General features: G+C 46.7%; 1 protein-coding gene across 5 annotated transcripts in view; it reads left to right on the top strand.

Annotated features, from left to right (window-relative positions):
• Positions 1–22,787, top strand: part of ARMC9 (armadillo repeat containing 9) — a 149,009-nt gene that overhangs the window by 42,120 nt on the left and 84,102 nt on the right. For all 5 annotated transcript variants that reach the window (XM_032400103.1, XM_032400093.1, XM_032400075.1 and 2 more), the window contains exons 10-16: positions 4,287–4,321; positions 7,710–7,821; positions 11,172–11,264; positions 16,070–16,160; positions 17,566–17,689; positions 20,871–21,010; positions 22,244–22,320. In XM_032400103.1, the coding sequence (XP_032255994.1) occupies positions 4,287–4,321; positions 7,710–7,821; positions 11,172–11,264; positions 16,070–16,160; positions 17,566–17,689; positions 20,871–21,010; positions 22,244–22,320 (672 nt within the window). The remainder of the gene's footprint in view (positions 1–4,286; positions 4,322–7,709; positions 7,822–11,171; positions 11,265–16,069; positions 16,161–17,565; positions 17,690–20,870; positions 21,011–22,243; positions 22,321–22,787) is intronic.

The raw sequence follows: 22,787 nt of genomic DNA, 5'->3' as shown, positions 1-22,787 counted from the left end.
GTTGACCTTGAGTGTTCCAATTCATTGTACCCTATAAAGGAGCTGGGCTGGGCCCATCAGAACACTGCTGGTATCCATAAAGTTTAGTACGTTTGATACTGGTTTTTTAAAACTGGCTGTTAAGAATCTGGCCTCCTGCAGCCTCACTCACTGTTGAAAGTTCAGAAGGACTCGGTAAATAACACCCTTCTAACCCCTGAATTCTGAACCATTTGGAAAATAGGACAATAAAGGAGAAAGGGGCTGGCAATATTGCTATCAACTCTGATGAAGCTTATGTTGGAGAATGTGGATTTTCTTTGTAGACAGGTGGGTTTCCTACATTTAAATCCTGGCATTCAAGAAATGTGGCCACCCAGTGACGGCCAGCTCTAGCCAAGCCCCTCCCCTCCCCTAGCACCACTGGCAGCGAGGGCCCAAGGGCTGCAGGACTGACCTCTGCTCCCTGGGAGCGCTCATCTTCCCCCACCCGGGAAGCAGGGAGCAGGGCTATGCGTGCCCAGTTCTCTCCCAAACCCCCAAAGCCAGGAATTCACCCCCTGGAGCAGGGGGATTATGCTGGTGCAGGACCCTGCAGAGGAGACACCATGAGTGGGGCCTAGTTCATGCCCACATAACTGTGTCCAGAACTCCACTCACATGAGCAGAGCTGGTGGTCAAATTCCAATGTTCCCAGAAGGACTAATAATGACGGGATTGATTTTTTGAAAAGAGAACTCTCTCAGGTGGCCCCTTCCAGTTTGATTGCCTGTCACCACCCTACCCCCTGGTTTGTCATCCTGCAGTCCTCACCAGCTCAGGCTCCAGACCATGGGTTAGTATCTCCTGGGAGACAAGGTAAATCTGTGTTTACATTTTCAGCAATCTGATCATTGTAAGAAGGGAAGCATCTCCCTCGGGGCACAAAAGGCAGGGATTTTTTGTTTTCTAAGATTGTACAAGTAATACACAAATGTGCTCACTGGAAAACAACAATCTAATAGTAAACTGAACACAAATCTGTCTCTCCCTCACACTTACCCATCTCCTCTCCCTCCATAGGTGACCCTGGTGACTGTTTCACATCCATCCTTCCAGACTTTAAAAAAGTGTATAGAATTACGGTTTTTATTAGACATATCACTCTGCAACTAGTTTAAAGAGTTTTCCATATCCTTCTGGATTTATTCATATGTTCCTTATCTTTTAGAGTTTTAATTTAAGAGCAGTATGGTCCATTTAACCATTCCTCTTGCAAACCTTTAGGTGGCGTTTCAGTTTTTTGCTGTTTCTAATAATGATGCAGCACACATCTTTGTATCTGCAGATAGCATGGGAAAGCACCGTGGTTTGTCTCTCTTCTTAGCCCTCTGTTCGTACTGGGTAAGCACAAACGCAGAGACACCCCAGGGAAGGAGTGCCTGATGGAGGAGAGTGACCATCCTTACCCATGTAGAGCATCCATCGTAGGGCAGGAGTGGGGAGGGGGAGGGCTGACCATGATACAGAGTCCAGTGCTGACTCCAAAGGTGGAAACCCAAGCATAGCTCTGTGGGTGAGTCCCAAGTCGTACCTAGTGGTACCTGTGGGTTTTGGGGTTCACTGGCTGGAGAAATTTCCATTTAAATGCATCCTTATTTGGAAAAATGGCCCATTTGGGAATTAACTCTTTTTCAGCAACTCCCAAGTAGACCCCACTGGGAATATAAGTTAAAATACTGCCAGGTGTGATTGCATTATATATATTTAAGGCTCAGGACATGCAAATCTTAGAAAGCATTTACTTCAAAATCAGCCATCCTTCTTAGCAGTAAAAACCTGCAGGGGGCTGGTGGCGGTAGTGGCGGTGGGGACCCTTTCTTGGATGGCCTCATGCAAACACTGCTTGGCATCGTTCTGCCGAGGAGGATTCTTCCTAAAGCTTGCTGTTGTGTGGACGGTGACCCTGGCTTGAAGTTCAACACCATCAGACCTTACGTTGTCCGTTACGTTGCTTTCTTAAGTCTTGGCAAGATGCCTGCTCCTTGTCTGCCTCGCCACTGCACCTCAAGGCAGCCTTTGTGGGTCTCATGCTCCGTGTGCTCCGTGTTGCACACCTAGCTCACCTCTCCTTGCTACACCTCCTACCCCAATGTCCATCCCATACCTGACCTGACCCTGGGGATGTGAGGATTGATCACCTTTGATCTCAGCCAGTTGGTGGGACCGTGATTGGCAGAGAGTGTCTGTACCTCTAGCTCAGATTTCTCTTCTGACTTCCAGACTCAGACTTACAAGCTTTCTGCCTGTGAATGTCTGATAGGCACATCATTTCTACGTCCAAAAACAGGCTCATCTTTTCCTCCAGACAGATGGTCTCCCGTCCTGTACTTCCTGTCTTGGCAAATGACATTCCAGAGAACACCTGCGAATCATCCAAGCCTCTTCCCTCTTTTGGGCCCTATGTTCAGGCAGTCCTAGGAATCTGGGCGCCTTCCTCCCTCCTGCCCCATGTCTTTGTTGCTTTGTGTCTGTTCGGGCTCTTCCTCTTCCTGTCCTGGCTAAAGCAACATTTCCTAACCGGTCTCAGTCTCAAAGCTCTCACCTGTCTGATTACTCATGCATGCGGGAGCGGGGGTGACCTTTCTGGTTGTGTCTTATTTATTTATGCCCTCAAGTTTCAGGAGGGATGTAGGTACGTACAGGCATCAATCATGTTACTGTCTTGCTTCATACCTGTCGTTGCTCCAGGTCCAAAGTGCTCAGCGTGGAGTCCACAGCCTGCTGTGACCTAATGCCCATCTGTCTCTCCACGCTTAGCTCTGGTCACAGAAAGCCCAAGAGGCCTCAGCACCCCGGCCCCTAGCACTTCCCCACATGAGCATGGTGCTGCCTACGTTGCCTAGCCCCAGGCTCTCAGATGCCCGCAGGCTACAGGGTGGAGGCAGGGCCCAGGGTGGTGCCCTCTGTGACCTGGTAAGCCAGAGAGGCACCTGCCCGGAAAGTGCGTTCAGGAACTCGGCACTCCCACCCCACTGACTCAGCCTCATTCCCAAATGCCATGTGCACAGTGTCTCATTTCAGCCCTCCCCTCCTGCACGCACCCCTGCAGCCCCATGCTGTGCACGTAGCCCTTAGTGTTGCAGAGTTGGTGGTAGCGATGTCCTGTAGAGCAGCTTTTTCCAAAGCGAGTGCCTGCAGACACTAATCCTAGAGGGTTGCCTGTCCCCAAAGCCAACGGCTGATGTATGAAGTTTGGGACATGCCATATTCTGAGATTCTCAACACTTAGCAGTGCACTAAAGACTCTTCAGGAGTCCCACCCGGTACATCTGCAGACGCTTTGACCAAGGGACACGTCGTCACGTTACAGCTTGGACCAGTCTCTCAAAACACTTTCTGATGTCACAAGGCATGGGCGAAGCTCCTCATCTCGCTGTTGGCCCGCTCATGTGGCCCCCATCCATCCTCGTCCCCACCCCATGACCACTGGCTTCAGGGAGTGGTAACGGCTGAGGGCCGGGCTCAGGTTCCTTGCTGCAGCTGAGCAGCGATGGAGACACAATGCTTCCATTTCACTCTCTGCTCAGGTGGAAATTCTGAGCAGGGAGCTCAATGTGGGGCTCGATCCCAGGACCCTGGGATCGTGACCTGAGCCGAAGGCAGACGCTTAACAGACTGAGCCACCCAGGCGCCCCTAAAGAGAAAATCTTAATAAAGAAAAAGGTCAGGATAATAAAGCGATTTTCATTGCTTTTGTTCTCTGTGACATCTGACTAGGCAGCTTTAGGCGCCTCTGGGAGTTTGGTTGGGGAGAACCCGTTTGTTTTTTTATGGAGTATTCCTTGGAGCAGAGTCGCAACAAACCAAGGGTGGTCGGCAGCTTGGGAACTACTTGAGTAGTGTGTAGCTTAACTTCAGTTTGGGCTAATTTTTATTTTATTTTATTTTATTTATTTAAAATTTTCTTTCTTTGTTTTAGAGAGAGAGTGTGCTAGTGAGCGTGCCTGTGAGGCTGGGGGCGGGGGTAGAGCCGAGGGAGAGGGACAAGCAGACTCTGCGCAGAGCCTGACGCAGGGCTCATCTCATGACCCAGAGATCATGACCTGAGCTGAAATCAGGAGTTGGACGCTTAACCGACTGAGCCACGCAGGCGCCCCTGTTTGGGCTAATATTTAAATCATATATGATTATGATAGGCGAATCCTGTTGGATCAAAACCTTTGCAAATCTGTTGATTCTGTGTGAGTAGAGTGATTTAGGATTAATGCATTGTTCTCACTGCTTAACACGGTCTCTCTTCTTCTCTTTCCACCCCCCACCCCCAGGCTTCAACCATGTTAAGAGCCTCCTTGGCACCCGGGTAAGTAATTGCTCTTAGGAATTGTTAGGATGGTAAACAGCTCTAGGTAAAACTAGAATTCAGACTTTAATAAACATTCATCTTAACAGCCTAGCTTAGAGGAGAGCCTTTGATTAGCTAGAGCTCTGTGTGGATATAAAGGAAATACCAGTAATTATAAGTAATACTGTTAAACTAAAAGTATCTTTTAGTATTAATTCTATTTATTTTGGAGAGATCACATCAAATGGAAAAAAATTGTTGAATTGTTCCTATGATATTCTATAGAGATTAATCTTCTATTGTAGGGCAGTCAACAGCGTGTTGCAGTGTCTAAATTTTATGTTCTTTGCTGGCTCACATGTGACCAGGGCCACAGGATGGCTCTGTGGATGCCTGAGCATTCCTATCCAAATCGATTAGGTTGTCACCGTGTGGGTGTCTGATGTTCGGGATCTTCATCCGGTGTGTATGTTGCAGTAACAAGGAAGTTGAGAACCTTTGGCAGAAGCATGAGGACCAGGGTGGGTTCTGGTGACCCTCTGAGCCCCCCCCTTGTTGTGGGGTTTCGGGGGGTGCTGTCAGATTACTCAGACACCTGAGAGAGACAAAGCCGGCCTCCTCCCTCAGTCCTGCTGAGTCTGACACTGACCCTGCACTTTGTTCTCTTCAGACAGCGGCTGTATAATGTAGTGCTTATGAGACAGACTGCCAGGGTTAAAATCCCACCTCTGCTGCCGGCTCTGTGACCTTGGACCACTTATGTAACTTCCTTGTGTCTCAGTTTCTTCACTTGTGGAAAGACAATAATAATAATAACTTTCTTATAGGATTATTGTGAGGATAAAAATAAGTTCATGTGTATAAAGCACTTAGTACAATGCTGGGGGACTTAATAAACTCTCTGGGTGTTTGCTAATGTCATTCCCAGTGGTGTAAGAGGCAAGCTTACCTGCAGAGAGTAAAGGGGGTAGTCAGTGGAGGGGCTAAAAGGGGACAAAGGAGAAGGTATGACACAGTCTTCTTGGACAATGGGAGAGTGGCTGGACCACAGAAATGTGGGGCTGCTGAGCAACTTAGCTGGCGATAAATTTAGTGGCTAATATTGCCATTATGGGCAAGTAACTATGGCCCGCGTTTGACAACTTCTCTTCCCTCCAGAAGAAGCACCCCAGCTATAGAACAGTTTTAGACGTGGCTTTACAAATGGAACTTTCTTTTCTAGAACAAGACCTTGTTTAAATTTTAAATTAAAGAATCTTTTTTTATGTTGAAATAATTTCACAGCTGCAAATATTGTACAAAGAATTCCCCTATGCCCTTCACCCAGATTCCGCATGTTGATATTTTGCGTAAGCCTGGTACAGTTATCAAAGTCAGAAAATTAATGCTGACGCCATATCATCTCACCTACAGGCCTTTCTCACATCTTACCAGCTGCTCTATTACGTCCTTCGTCTGGTCCAGCATTCAGTCCAGGATCACACGTCGATGTGGTTGTCATGTCTGTGTTTCCTTTCTTTTGAAGTCATTCTTCAGACTCTGTCTTTCATGGCCTTGACACTTTCAAAGAATACTGGCCAGTTCTTTGTAATTGGAATTTCTAAAGTATCTGTGTTCATTCTAAACACAGTGGTATCTGCCTCAGGAAAATACGTGTCAGAATAATGAGTGTGCACATGTGCGTGGCTCTGCTGTGTGATGTGCAGAATAGAGCCTCCTCCCAGGAGTGTTTACTGGGATCTCATCTGTTGCCCCGTTCTCAGGCCTTTTCTCCTGGGCCCTATGAGAGGATCTCATTTTGTCTTTTAAAAACTAGCATTAAGAAAACTAGCATGTAGTATTTTTTTATAATGTAATACATGCTCATTATAGAAACGTTGAATGCTGTAGGCACATATGAAGAAAATTTACAGTACCCTAAGTGCTGTCCCCCTGGGGTCTTACCTCCTTTCCACCCTTCCACCCACCCTTACCTCTATTCCATCCTTTAAAACTAATGCAACGAGTGAAATGGGTGAAGGAGACCGAGAGGTACAAACTTGCGCTTATAAAATAGAAACTCCTGGGATGCAGTGGACAGCCTGGGAGCTATAGTCAGTAATACTGTATTGCAAATTTAAAAGTTGCTGAGAAAGTAAATCTTAAAAATTCTCATCCCAAGAAGGGAAACATGGGAACTTTGTATGGTGACAGAGGGTAAAGAGACTCAGACCACTACACACTATGTACAAATGGCGAATCATTATGTCGTAGGCCTGCAACTAATGTAATGTAGCTCAGTTACACGTCAACGAAAAGCAGAAGAACCCTTCATCTTTTTTTTTTAAGATTTTATTTTTTTTGTAATCTCTACCTCCAACATGGAGCTTGAACTCACAACCCCAAGATCACGAGTTGCACGCTCTACCAAATGAGCCAGCCGGGCACCCCAAGAACCCATCATCATGCATCTTTTCACCCAAGTCCTCATGAGCCCCCATTTAGTATTGTGCCGGGAGTACTGATCTTAGTATTAATATCCTCTGCACAGTGTCAGGAAAACCATACTGTTGTTTTTGACTTGTTTTATGCTGAAATGATTATAGAGTCACAGGAAGTTGACCCCCCAGGCCCCTTCCCCCTCCCATGGTGAATCTTCTGTGACAAGTACAATATCAAAGCGAGGACGTTAACATGGGTCCAGTGCTGTTAGCTAGACCGCAGGCCTCGCTCCCTTTTCACTGGTTCTCCCACGCACTCCAGTCCCCTCCTGTGGAACAAAAGAAACTGGCTTCTGCTGAGGGCTCCACTTGAGTCCTCTCGAGGAGGGTTTACCAACTGTCCTACTTACCACTCTCTCTCAGATACGAACCCGCGCTACTTCCTAACACACCCTTTACCGCTTGGGGGTCGACTGTGCACCTGCTCTTCACAGTTGTTTTCTAACCCTGGTCTGTCCTTCGCATCCCCCCAGTTCGGTGCCTCGGGCTTGAGCGGGACAGCGGCTGCAGGTTTTTAGGGAGAACTCTTGCGGCCTGCTGCTGGTGGTCTTTGGGCTTTGCTTCAGGTTCTAAATAGGACTTGAGCGGTGCAGCAAGTTCTGGCGCCTCCAAGGTGATCCCATCCCCGTCGGACGGAGCCCTGGCCCAGTGTGAACGCAGTGCTCTCTAAACCTGGTCAGGCAGGCACTCCTCGTTCGGGGAAAGATGTTCAACCAAGCCCCAGTACATCCACAGGCAGAACTGAGCTCGATGATGCTGGCCGGGAGGGGGGGTGGGGGTGGCGTGTGGGGGGTGCGGGGAGCCTGGACTTGGTTCCAGGAGCGGAGAAAACAGCTGGGCCGCCGCTGGTGTCCCGATACTCAGGAGGTCTAATGAATGTGCCCTTTTGCCCTTTTCTCTCTCTCTCAACTTGTGTGGCTGAGTAGGAAACTGAAGGATGTCCCATTGCTGCCCTCCTTGGATTATGAGAAACTGAAGAAGGATTTGATCTGGGGGAGTGACCGCTTGAAAGCCTTCTTGTTGCAGGCTCTGCGCTGGGTATGTACCTTTCCCTTGAAGTTAAGAAGAAAAAAAAGACCATGCCGGTTTCCTTGGCTGGCTACCTTGCTTGTATCTTGTACCCCATTTTCCACAAATCCTTCTTTGTGCTGCCTGCCGACACCAAGAGCTAAAGGTAAAAACAGCTTCTGAAGACAGCCTTGGCCTCTTGGTAAGAACCCGGGTGTTGAGCTCACAGTTGCCCGTGCTGTCCCTCGGTCGTTTGCTCTGTGCAGTTTCAAGCCTGCCCCCGTCGTCAGTCGTGAGCCAGCCTCCCAGCCAGCGGGGTCGGCGCGGGAGAGCCCAGAGTCACTCTCGTGACAGCTTCACAAAGACCTCTGCATTTAGGTGCTCCCTGGGGCCACTCGAGCAGACAGCAGGGGTGGACACTGATGAACCAGTCTTTAAGGGAAGTCAAGCCTCGTCTGAATTGTTGCTTTTCTTCCCACTCTTCAGATTGGTCCCAGTTAAGCCAGTGGTTCTCAAGATTTTTAGTCTCAGACCCATTGGCACTCTCAAATTGCTGAGGACCTTAAAGGCTTTAGTTTATGTGAATTTTATATACCAATATTTATAGTATTAAAAATTAAGACTGAGAACATTTTATTTTTAATTTATTTATTTTTTAAAGATTTTATTTATTTGACAGAGAGAGACACAGTGAGAGAGGGAACACAAGCAGGGGCAGAGGGAGAAGCAGGCTTCCCGCAGAGCAGGGAGCCTGATGCAGGGCTCGATCCCAGGACCCTGGGATCATGACCCGAGCCGAAGGCAGATGCTTAATGACCGAGCCACCCAGGCGCCCCAAAACTGAGAACATTTTAAATATTCATTCATTTAAGATGAACAGTAATGAACCCAGAACATAACATAAATAACATATTTTTTAAATATAAAAAAATAACCATTTTCCTCTTTTAAATTTTTTTGAAGCTTTTATTTATTTTGAAAGAGAGAGAAAGAGAGAGAGAGAGCACGAGAGTAGGGAGGGTCAGAGGGAGAAGCAGGCTGCCTGCTGAGCAGGGAGCCCAACGTGGGGCTCAATCCCAAGACCCTGGGATCATGACCTGAGCCAAAAGCAGATGCCCAACCAACTGAGCCACCCAGGTGCCCTAAAAATAACTATTTTCCAAACAAAAAAAATTAATAAGGAAAGTGACATTTTTTTATATTTTGGCAAATTTCTTTAATGTCTGGCCTGATGGAGGGACAGCTAGATTCTCACATCTGCTGCCCCAATTGATTCATCACAGTGTCACACTTCATATAGCCTCTGAGAGATTGACCATGAAAAAGATAAATCAGGGGCTCCTGGCTGGCTCAGTTAGTAGAACATGTGATTCTTGATCTCGGGTTCTTGAGTTCGAGCCCCATGCTGGGTGTAGAGATTACTTTAAAAAAATAAAATGTTTAGGGGCACCTGGGTGGTTCAGTCCAGTTAAGCATCTGCCTTCGGCTCAGGTCATGATCCCAAGGTCCTGGGATTGAGCCCCACGTCAGGCTCCCTGCTCAGCAGTGAGTCTGTTTCTCCCTCTCCCTCTGCCCCTCCACCTGCTTGTGCACTTTCTCTCCCTCTCTCAAATAAATAAATAAAATCTTAAAAAGAAATAAAATAAAATCTTTTAAAAAAAGATAAATTATATCTTAGTATTATTATGAAAATAATCATGACCTTGTAGACTCCTTGGAAGGTCTTTGGGGACCCCTAGGATTCCACAGACTACACTTTGAGAACTGCAGGTCTAGGCCAACACTGGTTGGCTCTTTAACTGAATGAGCCATTCTAACTTAGGCTGTAATCGTGTCAGACGCCTTCATGGATCTCTGAATTTCAGGGTATGTTGGCGTCAAAATGGCTTTGAGTAATTTCCCCATCTCTATAGAAAAAGGTCTCCTCACTTGCACTTCTGATGGTTGGTCGTGCTTCCTGGAATATGGTCTTGAGGAGTACTCTGAGGATGCATCCAGGATCAGCAGGAGTCCTGTGGTCAGTTGGTGATGTCTGCCTCAGTTGACTAGGGTGGGTGGGCAGTGTGAGGAATCTCAGGGGACCGTCCCTACCCCGCACATTGCCTCTGTCTGCTCAAGTTAGCAAACTCATTCTCTGGCTCCCAGTTTGTCCACCCAGCACCTCCTCTCAGTCCGTGCTGCTGAGCCTCTTGGTGAGACAGGGTATTCCTTTGCTGAGTGAATGACATTGTCACAGAATAACCAGGAAGAATAAAGAGGTGTCTTAAGATCTTGTCTGTGTCCCCCTCCAGCTTCTCACCCCTCCACCCCATTCCAGCACCCTGGCCCCGGCTTCAGGGAACTGGATGGAAGGGCGGCAGCCCCCACCTGTGACACTCTTGGCACACCCTCCTTTAATATGGTGCTCTCTCCCCTCACGGCCTTCCTGTTTGGCCTCGGTGGATCCAGTCTGTCAGCGACACCCGCCTCTGGAGGCCTCCACCTTTCAGTCCTGGGGGTTTCTGCTGCTCTTGTCTTCTTCCATGTGGTTCTTTACACGTCCAGCCCCTCCTCAGCAGAGGCAGGGCCCACAGTCTCAGGGGTCTTTAGTAGGATTTTCCTGGAAAACAAGGACGTTTGCTCACTTTAGTTTTGTGACTTTCTCATATAATTCATGCCTGTACACACTCATACACATTTCACACACTCCCCATACAACATTTTTTTTTTCTAGCCCCCTGGACAGTAAGTGAATTCTTCCTTAATACAATGCAAGAGGCTTATGACCTTCAGAATCTACAAAACTCTACCACCTACCCCTTACACACACACACACACACACACACACACACACACACACGCAGTATTGCTGCATCAGTCCCTATAGTATAAAGTCTAATTTGTTGGCGATGCATTGGCTCCAAGCCCTCAACAACCTGCCCTGTGCCTACCCCCACATGCCTCCTGCATTTGCACGCCTCCCAGACCCGTCCCACACTGCCTTCCCCGCCCGTGCTCACATTCCCCTGTGCTGACTAAATAGTCTGCTCATCCTTCAGGGGCCAACTCTAGAGCCCCTTTGTGTGAGAAAACCTCTAGGTGTTGGTGGGCTCTCCCTTATTTATACACTTACCATCTGGGCATTTTATCACTTCCCTTCTCTGGAGATTTCATGTGTGTGAGTTGACTCCTACATCACCCATTAGGAAATATAATATCACAACTTCTTGTTAGTTGACTGGTTGCCTGGGTAGCTACTCCCACCCTCCCCCCACCAGAATATTATTTACTTTGGTTAAATGTGTAGTTACTGCTACTGCCATTTAAAAGATACCCACTATATGAACATTTTTCTCCATATTAAGACTTGGGTCTGTGACTTTTCTTTTTCTTCATTCTAGCGCTTGACCACATCCCATCCTGGAGAGCAGAGGGAGACCGTTCTGGAAGCCTACGTCGGCAACGACCTCCTGGATTGTCACAGCCACAGCCAGGTCCGTGAGAGATGGGCCAGAGCCCAGCCAGGGCCTTCATTTCGAGGGGGTGATCTTAGCAGTAGGGGGAGCCTTGACTTTATATGATATGTCAGCCTAGTGACCACATGTCAACCTCGAGCTTCTGGTAGCTGGTGAGATCTGCTACTCACCCCAGACTTTGGCCCACTTTTCACCTCTAATAGAGTCCTAAACAGGTTAGAACTGCTTGATTCAACTCTGGAGCTCTTTCCTGTCATGTTTCCTTTTCCCAAAATTGCAACTCTTTGTCTCACTCCACCCTTTAACCATGAGTCCTGCAAGCTCAGCATGACTTAACGGCGGGCAAGGCGGGTAAGCCAATTCAATTGTTTTTCATCTGGGCCTGACTTAAAATATGTTAACACAATATTTGTATATAGTTTTGGACCAGATAGATCTGATGATGCAGTGGGCAAGGTATGGGATTTGGAGTGAGATTAACTGGTTTTAAACCTCTGCCCTACTGCCCACGAGCCAGATAACCTTAAGTAAGATACTGGGTGTGTGGGCGCTTCCTGTCTCGGAGAAGGAGCCATCACCTGCCTCGTGAGGTTGTGGGGATGATTGCATTTGGTCACGTGTGGGAAGTACTTAACCCAGTGCCCAGCACAGAGTAGCCAATACGTGGTGGTTTCCCTCCCCACTCTTCACCCTGTTACCTGTTATCAACAGCAGGCTTCACTGGACAGGAGGAGGAGTGAGATCTTGAACATGGCATATAGAAAGACACTGCATTTCATTATCTGCATTCAGTGTTATCCAAAATGATCTAAATACTTTACCTCCCTATTCTGAAGCTTCACAGGGTGTGCACTGGGTGGAATATCAACACCCCTTAGGATCGCCGATGAAACAGCACCCTGCAGAAGCTAATCACACGTTAGTCTATCCTGCACACAGGCGTAGTGTTGGAGAATTTTGAGTTGCAGTTTTTGTTTGTGGTTTTTTTTTTTTCCAAAGATTTTATTTATTTATTTGACAGAGAGAGAGACAGCGAGAGCAGGAACACAAGCAGGGGGAGTGGGAGAGGGAGAAGCAGGCCTCCCGCCGAGCAGGGAGCCCCCATGTGGGACTCGATCCCAGGACCCTGGGATCATGACCCGAGCCGAAGGCAGACGCTTAACGACTGAGCCACCCAGGCGCCCTTGAGTTGCCAGTTTCTTCTTTGAATGTAGTCTTACTGCTCCCATGAAAGAGTTGTATTTAGTTTGAAAAATAGTCTCTCAAATTTTTGACTTATTTCCTTTTACTTTTATTTCTGCTTATTTTTGTAATGGCATTGAAACCAACTTATCAGGCATGAAGCAGCTGAAAAATATATTGTTGTGACTTTACAAACTCAGATTCAAAGAGTAAATTCAATATTGAATCTTTCTAAAACTATCTTATTTCATTAAATCTGAGATGCATTCCCCCCCCCCCCCCATTTTAGGATTCTGGGAAATTAGAGCCTATCTAAAAGTCAGTGGCCTGTTACAGTTTAAATGGCTTCTTGCCTGTCTTGGTTGTATATATAAAAAACAACGTGTTCTCTAATGAAAGACGTCCTAGGTTTTGTGATATTTGTCATAATGCTGTGATCTCTGTAGCCCTCGAAGACATGTCATTTCTTCCCCAAGTCATTATTTTTAATTGCCATGGTTTATTTTAAGCAAGGAATGAGCTGGAGCTATCTTAAGGTGTCAGAGAATCTGCAGAGCAGGAAAACTTCAGCAAAATGGATGCCGTGTCACCATGACACCGGAGAGATTGGCCCTTTCAGCCAGGAAATTGTACCGGTCGTTTAGTGAGTTCTAATAGCTGAGCTATTCTCAGAGTTTATCATGCAGTCTTATCACCTGGAAAGCTCATCAAGACACAAACTACCGGGCCCCTGCAATTTCCATTTAGTAAGTCTGGGATGGGGCCTGCGAATTTGCATCCCCAACGAGTTTTCAGGTGATGCTGCTGCTGCTGGTCCAGGACCACACTTTCGAGAATCACTATTCTTTCTTATCCAACCGAGAGAATAACATCCTATAGTTAACAGCTTTCGGAGAAAGGATGGTGAGAAGTAGATTTTTTGAGATGATGTATGTCAGAAAATGTCTTTATTCTTTGTATGAAATTCTGGGTTGTAAATAATTTTCCTTCATTACTTGGAAGATCTTGCTCCGTTGTCTTTTAGGTTCCAGTGTTGCTGTTGAGAAGTCCAAAGCCATTCTATTTCCTGATCCTTTGTATGTGGCCTGGTTATTTCTCCCTAGCAGCCTGTTGAGTCTTCTGTCACCAGTGTTAAAAAATGTCTCACTGATGTCGTTCATGAGGTGTATTTTGATTCATTGTTTTGAGTGCTTTGGGAGCCCTTCCATCTGACAAGTGCAGTCCTGGGAACTTTTCTTGATTTTATTCTGTTGATGATTTCCTCTCTGTTTTCTCGGTTCTCTCTCTCTGAATGTTGGACCTCTTGAACTGGTTCTCTGGTTCTGTCTTTTCTCTCATATTTTCAGTTTTTCTTCTTGCTCTGCTTTCTGGGAGATCTCCTCATCTTTATTCTCCAACCCTTCTGTCGAGTTTTTCACTCCCCCTTTTTATGGCGATCTGTTTTTTCATGGATACAGTACAGCCTCTTGTGTGTCTGAGGCTACTATGAGTGACACATTTTCACTTATCTCTGGTTTTCTTCTCCCTGCACAGTCCCATTTCCTTCAGGTTGCCCCCGCCATTTGTTTTGACCCTGTCTCCCGTATTGGAAACTTGCCTTGGGTTTCTGGTAGACTTTGGTTATCTCATAATGTTTTGAGTGGGGGAATGAAAGCCAGTTGGAAATTCTGAGTATGAGGGTAGGGCCTGTAGACGCAGAGCTCCACTAAGAGTGATCCAGGTGGGCTGTCTAGTAGGAACCTCTGATTTTAGGATCTCTGGTTCTTTTCTCTTGGGCTGGTGGTCATTTTCCTCCAAGAAGAGTCTTCTGATCTCCTACCTAGAGAGTGAAGGTCTGGGTGCAGCCTTCTGGGAGCCAGGTAGGAGAATAGGATGGGGTACTCTCTGTTCAGTATTCATTCTGCATTTAGGCACTGTCCCTTCTCCCCATTTGGGTGTAGAAGCCCTGCTCACCTGTGCCAGGTGTCCCCCTCTGTTAATAGGATTTTTGTCCCCTTGGTGCCCATGGTTCTCGGTCACGCCGCTTCAAAGAATGAAGAGGTAGACCAGACAAAGAGTGGTGGGCAGCAAAGCAAAGTTTATTGAGCAAGAGTGTAAAGCTCCCGGAGAGGGCGGGGGGCCTGAGTGGGTTGCCCCCGGAGTTTCTAAGTTTAGGGGTTTTTATCAGCTCTTCTGCAAAACTATCTTAAGCAATCAGGGTGTGCTGAGTCATCCCAATCAGGACTTTGGTCACATATCTGTCTACCTATTAGGTTAATGTCTCTGTGCTGATGGTCTTTTTTTGCTGACATCTGGGGGCTTAGGTCTTAACTGCCCCTTGCCCGTGATATTGACAAATGCTTGCGGTTAATTGTCTTATTTTAGGACATTTTGCAGAAGTCATTTCTGCAAAGGCTGCAAAACAGAATGCAAGTGTGATCCTGTCTAAGCTGCAAAACAGGACGTTAGTGCTGTTTTATCTTAGCTGTCCTGACTCTATATTTTCTTGTTGGGGACCCTGGCCCTGACTGCCTACCTGTCCAACTCACTCTTCCCAGCCCCAGAAACCTTTCGGGTTAGCCTTGCAAGGGAGCACCCCCGGACTGATGGGGAGAAGTAGGCGGGAGGACGGTAGGGAGGAGCAGCAAGAGTGGGACCCAGCTGCAGCTTTAACAGCTTTCACCTATTCTTCTTTATTTTTTTTTCCTTTTGAGGATGAAGTGCTGTAAATTGAGTAATTCCTCATTGCCCATTGTTGCCTTCGAGACTTGGCATTCTTGGGTCTGCTAAAGTCTGTCACCACCCTGCATTCCCGATTCCAAAATCATGTTGTTAGCATTACTTGTGCTGCCTCTCTGTCCTTCAGAATTTATGCCTTTTTTAAAGAACTCCACGCACTGTAGCTTTACTGTGGTTTGCAGGGAACAAATTTAGATGCGTGTATTGGATCGATCATGAACCTGGAAAAACAGGAGCAGTGGTCATCACAAACAGCATTCCTCCCTTGTGCCAGCCACTGGCTAAGCGCGCTGTAGAATTCAGTCTTTCAGCTTAGAAGTCTCAGTAACTTGTCCTTGTCAGCTCTCATAAAAAAACCAGTTGGAAGGGCCCCCGGGTGGCTCAGTCATTAAGCGTCTGCCTTTGGCTCAGGCCATGATCCCAGGGTCCTGGGATCGAGCCCCACATCGGGCTCCCTGCTCCGCGGGAAGCCTGCTTCTCCCTCCCCGACTCCCCTTGCTTGTGTTCCCTCTCACTGTGTCTCTCTGTCAAATAAGTAAAACCTTTAAAAAAAAAAAATCAGGGGCGCCTGGGTGGCTCAGTTGGTTAAGCGACTGCCTTCGGCTCAGGTCATGATCCTGGAGTCCCGGGATCGAGTCCCACATCGGGCTCCCTGCTCAGCAGGGAGTCTGCTTCTCCCTCTGACCCTCCTCCCTCTCATGCTCTCTGTCTCTCATTCTCTCTCTCGCAAATAAATAAAATCTTTAAAAAAAAAAAAAATCAGTTGGAAATTGAGATTTCCAGATGAAGTGTTGACTTCAGTCTGTTTCACCTCTAATAACTGCGCGCAGAGGCAGAGAACCGCAGACCCACAGAGGAACCGCATGTTTGGCTCTGTTTCCTTTACCCTCATCGTTTCCCTCTCTGGATGCTTCTGCCCGCAGAGGAGCGTGCTCCAGCTGCTGCAGTCCAGGAGTGAGGTGGTGCGGCAGTACATGGCCCGGCTCGTCAATGCCTTCGCGTCCCTGGCAGAAGGTGAGTCGTCAGCTTTTCTTCAAAGAGAACAGCTAGGTCTTACTTAGTGCATTCTGTTCCTTTGAAAGGGGACATTCCTCTTCAAGTTCCTTAAAGGCGCCATATATTTCCTCAGTATATTCCTGTTCAGGGCATCGAAGGTGTCTCGTGCAAGCTGGTTGCTGTCATATTGCTTAGTTTATGTCAGAGCAAATTTTGATGGTTTCTGGTTTTATTTTATAAGCTTCCTGGTTTTGTAACAGTACCATTTAGATTGTTTTCAAGTATATAACAGCTAATGCATTTTCTGTAATTTTCTGCTTAAGGCAAAATAAGGTTAGTGAAATAATCAGAGCTGATCCCAACAGGCACTGCATCATTTCCTTCAAGAGACTCCAAACTCTGGGGGGCGCCTGGTGGGCTCAGTCGGTGGAGCGTGTGACTCTTGACCTCTCAGGGTTGTGGGTTCAAGCCCCACATTGGGTGTAGAGTTTACTTAAAAATAAAATCTAAAAAAAAAAAAAAGCGGATAATCTCTTATACCAAGAGGATTTGAAAATTCCAAAGGTAATACACACCAAAGCTGAATTCAGAATGACTTTACAAAGTATCATTATCTTCCATAAGTTCTGCTTTGTTTCAGCTTTTTAAATGTGAATAAAGGGAGTTTTCAAATTATGAATATATGATACTCCAAAAGTTGGTTCACTCAATTATTTGCTAGTTCTTCCAGCCATTTAGCAGACCTTTATTATGAACGAAGGTGCATGCATTAACATCATCTGTATCAAGACTCAAGTCCACAATGGGCTAGTGATAACTCAGGGCTTATCGTAGGGTCCCAGGTGTGGTTCCCAACTCCTTCCGCAGGCCACGGGTACGTCTAGAAGGAGCAAGGAGTGTGGCCAGAAAGCATTACTATTTGACAGCCTCTATTATAAAGACTAAGGAGCCCATAACATATAGATTCCTCACCTTCTTTCCCCCTGTAGATCTGGCAATGTTCCCCACAAAAACATAGTGATGAATTATGTTTAAAGATTATTTATTTATTTATTTATTTGAGAGAGAGAGGAGAAGCAGACGCTCCAATGAGCGCGGAGCCCAACACGGGGCTTGATCTCACAATTCTGAGATCACGACCTGAGCTGAAATCAAGAGTTAGAGGCTTAACCTGACTGAGCCACCCAGATGCCCCATGATGAATTATGTTTCGATTATAAGAAGAGTGGTTTTCTCGTCATTAAATAGTTGATTGGATAAAACCAACTTTGCAGAAGAAATAGGTTCTAAGTTTTTTTTAGAACCTAAAATTACCTAAACTCTACATGTATTACATGCAAAGTGTTCATAGAAAGTGATTTTGGGGTATGAACTTAACACAAGATAAATTCTCTCACCCGTGCATCTCTGGTTATATTACTAGGTCGCCTCTACCTGGCCCAGAGCACAAAGGTGCTGCAGATGCTGGAGGAAAGGCTGAAGGAGGAGGATGAGGACATCGTCACCCGCGAGAACGTTCTCGGGGCCTTGCAGAAGTTCAGCCTCAGGTGCTGACCGTGCAGCAGGTCTTGGTGGCTCCTGTGAAATCAGATAGGGCTTATGTGAGCCGCTGTTTAGTCCCAGTGGCAGCCCAAGAGGCAGATGATATTTTCAGTTAACATTTAGGAGAGGTTGGGTGACTTTCCAAGATGGAGCTAGAACGCTTATCTCGAATCCTCGAAACCCTCTGCTCAAGCTGCTGCAGAGGGAGGAGGTGCTGTTGCGGTCTCCTCGTGACCGGTAGCTGGTGCTGGCCAGGGGCTGGATTGTGTTCCAGGCCGCAGGCCCACGAACAAAACCTGATGGGGCTCAGCCTGCACGTTGCTCACAGCCCGTTATGGGAGGTGCACGTAAACGCACAGTCACGTCGGTGTGCTAGGTAGTTCCGTGGAAGGCAGGTTTGGAGCGTCCCGCTTCCTTGTGCGTGCGTCCCAGCAGCCCACCCTGTAGTCTCCACCTGGACCCTGTCAGGACTTGCGTGCTCTATCCACCTAGAGCTTTTTTTTTTTTTCATGAACAGCTTTATCGAAGTGTACTCTCATAGCACAGAATTCATCCCTTTTAAATGTACCATTCACTGATTTTTAGTATACTTACAGAGTTGTACAACCATCACCACAAGCTAATTTTAGAACATTTCCATCACCACACAAAGAAACCTCAGGCCCATTTCCAGTCCTTATTCCGACCCCCAGCCCTAGGTAACTACTGATTTGTTTTTTGTAGTGTTACCCATAATGGACATTTTTAGGTAAGTGGAATCATATAATATTTGTTCTGTTTGACTGGCTTCTTTCACTTAGCATAGCGTTTCTGAGGTTCATCCATATGGTAGCCTGTGTGAGTACTTTCTCCTTTTGTAATGCTGAAGAACACGCCATTTCATGGAGAGACCACATTTGGTTTATCTGTTCATCAGTTGATGGACATCTGGATTTTATCTACTCTTTGTGTCTAATTGTGTTCTGAACATTTGCCTACAAGTCTCTGTGTGGATGCATCCTTTCCCTTCCCCTGAGTCAGTCAGTGTCTAGGAGTGGAGTCACTGAGTCATGGAATTTTTCCAGCATGTGGATTCCCTCAGGAGCACCTCACTTTCTCTTTGCCTTAGGAAGAATTCTAGTACCTTGAGTCCTCAGCTTTTTCTGATCGTTAGTCCTCTTCTGGACATACTTTCTTCCTGTCAGACGTGGTTGACATGTGATTGACTCTCGCTAGTATCCTAAGGCCTGCAAAGTGACTTATTCTAAGTGTGCACATTTAGAGAGGGAAAGCAGTAGGTGTTCAGTTCCTCCTGTTTGCCAGGTCCCTGCCAATGAAAAGTTCTTGTTCAAACTATGTGTGAATTGAAAAGAACTGTAAGTGGTAAACTCCAGTAGTAAAGCTCTTGTTTCCTCAGATCACATGAACACTTGGTTTTTGTTTAGAAAGATAATTTAGCTTGATGTTGACCGTATTTGGAAAATTTTTGGAAATTTAATAACTATAGTAACAAAGATAAGATATAATGAAGAAATACTTCCTCCTGGTAATATAGATATTTATTGCCAGTTTTTTCTTGTGCTTCAAACAGTAATAAGCTATTCTGTTCTAGAAATATGCTTGATGTTTTTGCAATGTTCTAGGGTCTGTACAATGAAGGTAGAAAGTAGTTAGGATTACCAAGAGTGTTGCCTTCATTGTATTCCAGTAAATTTCACTGGTGAGGTGAGTGTGGTGTTTAAGAATAGCACAGACAAGCGCCTGGCTGGCTCCGTGAGTGGAGCATGTGACTCTTGATCTCAGGTTGTAAGATCCAGCACCACGTTGGGTGTAGGGATTACTTAAAAAAATAAAATCTTAAAAAAAAAAGAATAGCCCAGGGGCACCTGGGTGGCTCAGTCTTAAGCGTCTGCCTTCGGCTCAGGTCATGATCCCAGGGTCCTGGGATCGAGCCCCGCATCGGGCTCTCTGCTCAGCGGCAAGCCTGCTTCTCCCTCTCCCACTCCCCCTGCTTGTGTCCCCTCTCTCGCTGTGTCTCTCTCTGTCAAATAAATAAATAAAATCTTAAAAAAAAAAAAAAAAGAATAGCCCAAACAGATAGTGCCCTGGGTGGGAGTTTTACCATAACCTGTTCATTAGGGGATGTATAGTGGTGTTTCTTCCATGGTGTTTTGATTTTCAAAGAATTCACATGACTTCTCATGGTGATACCATCATGCTTAATCTCATCAATTCTTTGGTGGGGGGAGGGGCAGAGGGAGAGGGAGAGAGTCTTAGGCAGGCTCCACGCCCAGTGCAGAGCGGGACGCGGGGCTCGATCTCACAACCCTGAGATCGTGACCTGAGCTGAAATCAAGAGTCGGACGCTGAACCGACTGAGCCACCCAGGCGCCCTGAATCTCATCAGTTCTTGAGGTTGGCAGGAAGACATTCACCATAACACATTTGGATGAGGTGTTGGATTTTATAAGATCTTACACCTGGACTTTGGGCAGAAAATAATTCTGTATAAATTGTATTGCCCACATCATTAAACTACCCTTACGTTACAGAGACCTGAATCAAAATGGGATTGAGCTGATTTTTGGCTTTTCTTTGTTTTTACACAGCTCAAAGTGCCTAGCTCGACTAGAGTTTACTAAAAATCTGTTTGTCAATGAACTATTTCTGTGGCTGTCTGCTGGGTGAAGTAGACCAAAAGCTTTCAGTAAATATTTATTAAATATTTGAAGTAGTACTCTGCTCATTTTAAATAGAAAAAGAAATTTTCAAAGTAGAAGGCCTCCTGACTGCCTTGTCTCTCTAAATCCTTAGGGATACCTGCAAAAGGTAAAGAATTTGTTGTTTCAGTTGTGTGTGGGTCTAACAAAATGTTCTTCAGAGTCTGTATCTTCCACACAGTTTGTCTTGTCTCTTTTTTTTCTTAAGATTTATTTATTTATTTGAGAGAGAGAGAGCGGGGGGAGGGGCAAAGGGAGAGAGAATCCTCAAGCAGACTCCCGCTGAGTATAGAGCCCAGCAGGGGGCTCGATCCCAGGACCCTGAGATCATGACCCGAGCTGAAACCAAGAGTCGGACGCTCAACCGACTGAGCCACCCAGGCGCCCCATCAGTTTGTCTTTTCCAATCAGCATGCACATCACCACGCACTCTTACAGGGAAAGTTTCTTGTGAGCTTGAGTTGACCCGTAGGCTTTTGCATCCTAGGCGCCCGCTGCAGACAGCGATGATTCGAGATGGCCTCATCTTCTGGCTGATTGATATTCTGAAGGACCCCGATTGCCTGTCGGACTATACACTGGAGTACTCGGTGGCTTTGCTCATGAACCTCTGCCTCAGGAGTGCAGGTCTCACAGCCCCCTGTCCCTGGGCCCTCTGGCTTTGGTGCGGGGGAGGGGAAGAGAGCCTGACCCTCGAACCTGGATGACCACCCAGCCTGATGTGGTTTGCCTTTAGTCTCCCTCATAGAAAACTGAAACAGCAGTAGAGTGTAAAACATTTCCAACTAGTTATGCAGCTCTTGAATCCCTGAAGCCTGATACCATTCTAGCCTTGGAAAAGAACATTTTATAGGTATGCAGTGCCTGAATTAAGAGGAAATTAAGATAGTTTACATTTTTCTTCATCTTCATTGCATGATTCAAAGGTAGGAGGTGAAGAATTATGATCCATTCTATCCAAAGACAGAGAAATATGTTTCCAAGATTCTACAGGGCTAAGTTGGGGGCAGAGCAAGGATGTCAGACCGTGTCCCTGCTCCTAACCAGGGCCGTCTCTTCCCCCTTCACTCCCCCGACATGGGATTCTCCTGTGCACATCTCGGGACATTTGATCCATAAAAGTAGTGATTGCAGCTTTTCTAGAGGTTCCATCCCATTTAAGTGATCTGTTACCTGGGATGGAAGAAGCTTCTTTAGAAGAGGTGTTAAGTCCAGCCTGTGGCTGACCCCGGTCTGAGCAGCCCCAGTTTTGGAAGAAGAAGGTTACATGGTTAAATAACTCAGCGGTATTTGTGAGAAGCTTCGTTGCCTTTGGATGCTTTGTAATCTGAACCACTCATGTGTTGTGGACTGAGTAAATGTGATATCAATCTTCTCTTAAAGAATAGCATATGCAAGTATCCTAGCTTTAAAACATTTACCAGATTCTAAGCAGCTTTTCTTAGTATCACCAATTTATTTGCAGCAATTGTTACGATGTTTGGATTGGCTCAGACACCTGTATGATTTTTATGATGGTGGTATGTGCACCTGGGAGGCAGAGCACGACTCTGTAATAGATTGTGTTCCCGCTGACGGTCACGAATAGCTGTGCGCCCTCTGCGCCGCCATTTACTGAGCACTCGGAATGCACGGCCTGTACTGAGTTACTTCCTTCTGCATCACCCTTTGCAACAGATGTTAATAATCCCTAAGGAATCCCAGGAGGAAGAAACTGGGGCCCAGATTGGCTAAGTGACTCACCCAGGGCCACACAGTTCATAAGCAGAGGAGCCAAGATTTGTGTTCAAGTCTGCCTGACTTGAAACTGTGATTGGGCGTTTAGACATGTCGTGTTTTGTCTCATTGTTTTTTCTAAAGGGAAGAACATGTGTGCCAAGGTGGCGGGTCCGGTGCTAAAAGTTCTTTCGGATCTGCTCGGCCATGAGAACCACGAGGTACTGGGCCGGCGCTGCTAGCCTGGGGGTTGGGGGAGGCTGGCCACGCTAGTCAGGGCACCCCCTCCTCCAGATTCTGGAACTGGGAAGCGGGAGGTTGATCCCAACTCCTCATTTCCTATCGCGTCGCCGTCACTGGTCTGTGTCAGCTCCCTCCCAGGCCTCACTCTCCTCCTTGTCACCTACCCTGCTTCGTTCTTCCCCCACGTCGGCTCTCCCCGTGGTGCGGCGTGGCCTGAAAGTTTAGTTAACGCTATTGCTGCATGTGTAACTGTGTCAGTGGTATTGCGCTCTAGATCGCCTTCTTTTCTTACTTTTTCATTGTTTTTAGACTTTTCTGTGTTGCTTTGTGTACATCTCATTCCTTAATCTCGCCACTGCAAAACAGCCCCTGTTTGCGGCGCCCCCATCCAGTCCCCCGGGCTTGTCCACCTCCGCTGCCTCCAGCCCTGAGCCGCCACGCCAGT

Source organism: Phoca vitulina, unplaced genomic scaffold (assembly GCF_004348235.1).
Source record: "Phoca vitulina isolate PV1807 unplaced genomic scaffold, GSC_HSeal_1.0 scaffold1, whole genome shotgun sequence".
In the NCBI taxonomy this organism is placed as follows: Eukaryota; Metazoa; Chordata; class Mammalia; order Carnivora; family Phocidae; genus Phoca; species Phoca vitulina.
Note: the sequence above shows the minus strand (reverse complement) of the source record. Positions and strands in the feature narration are given on the sequence as shown.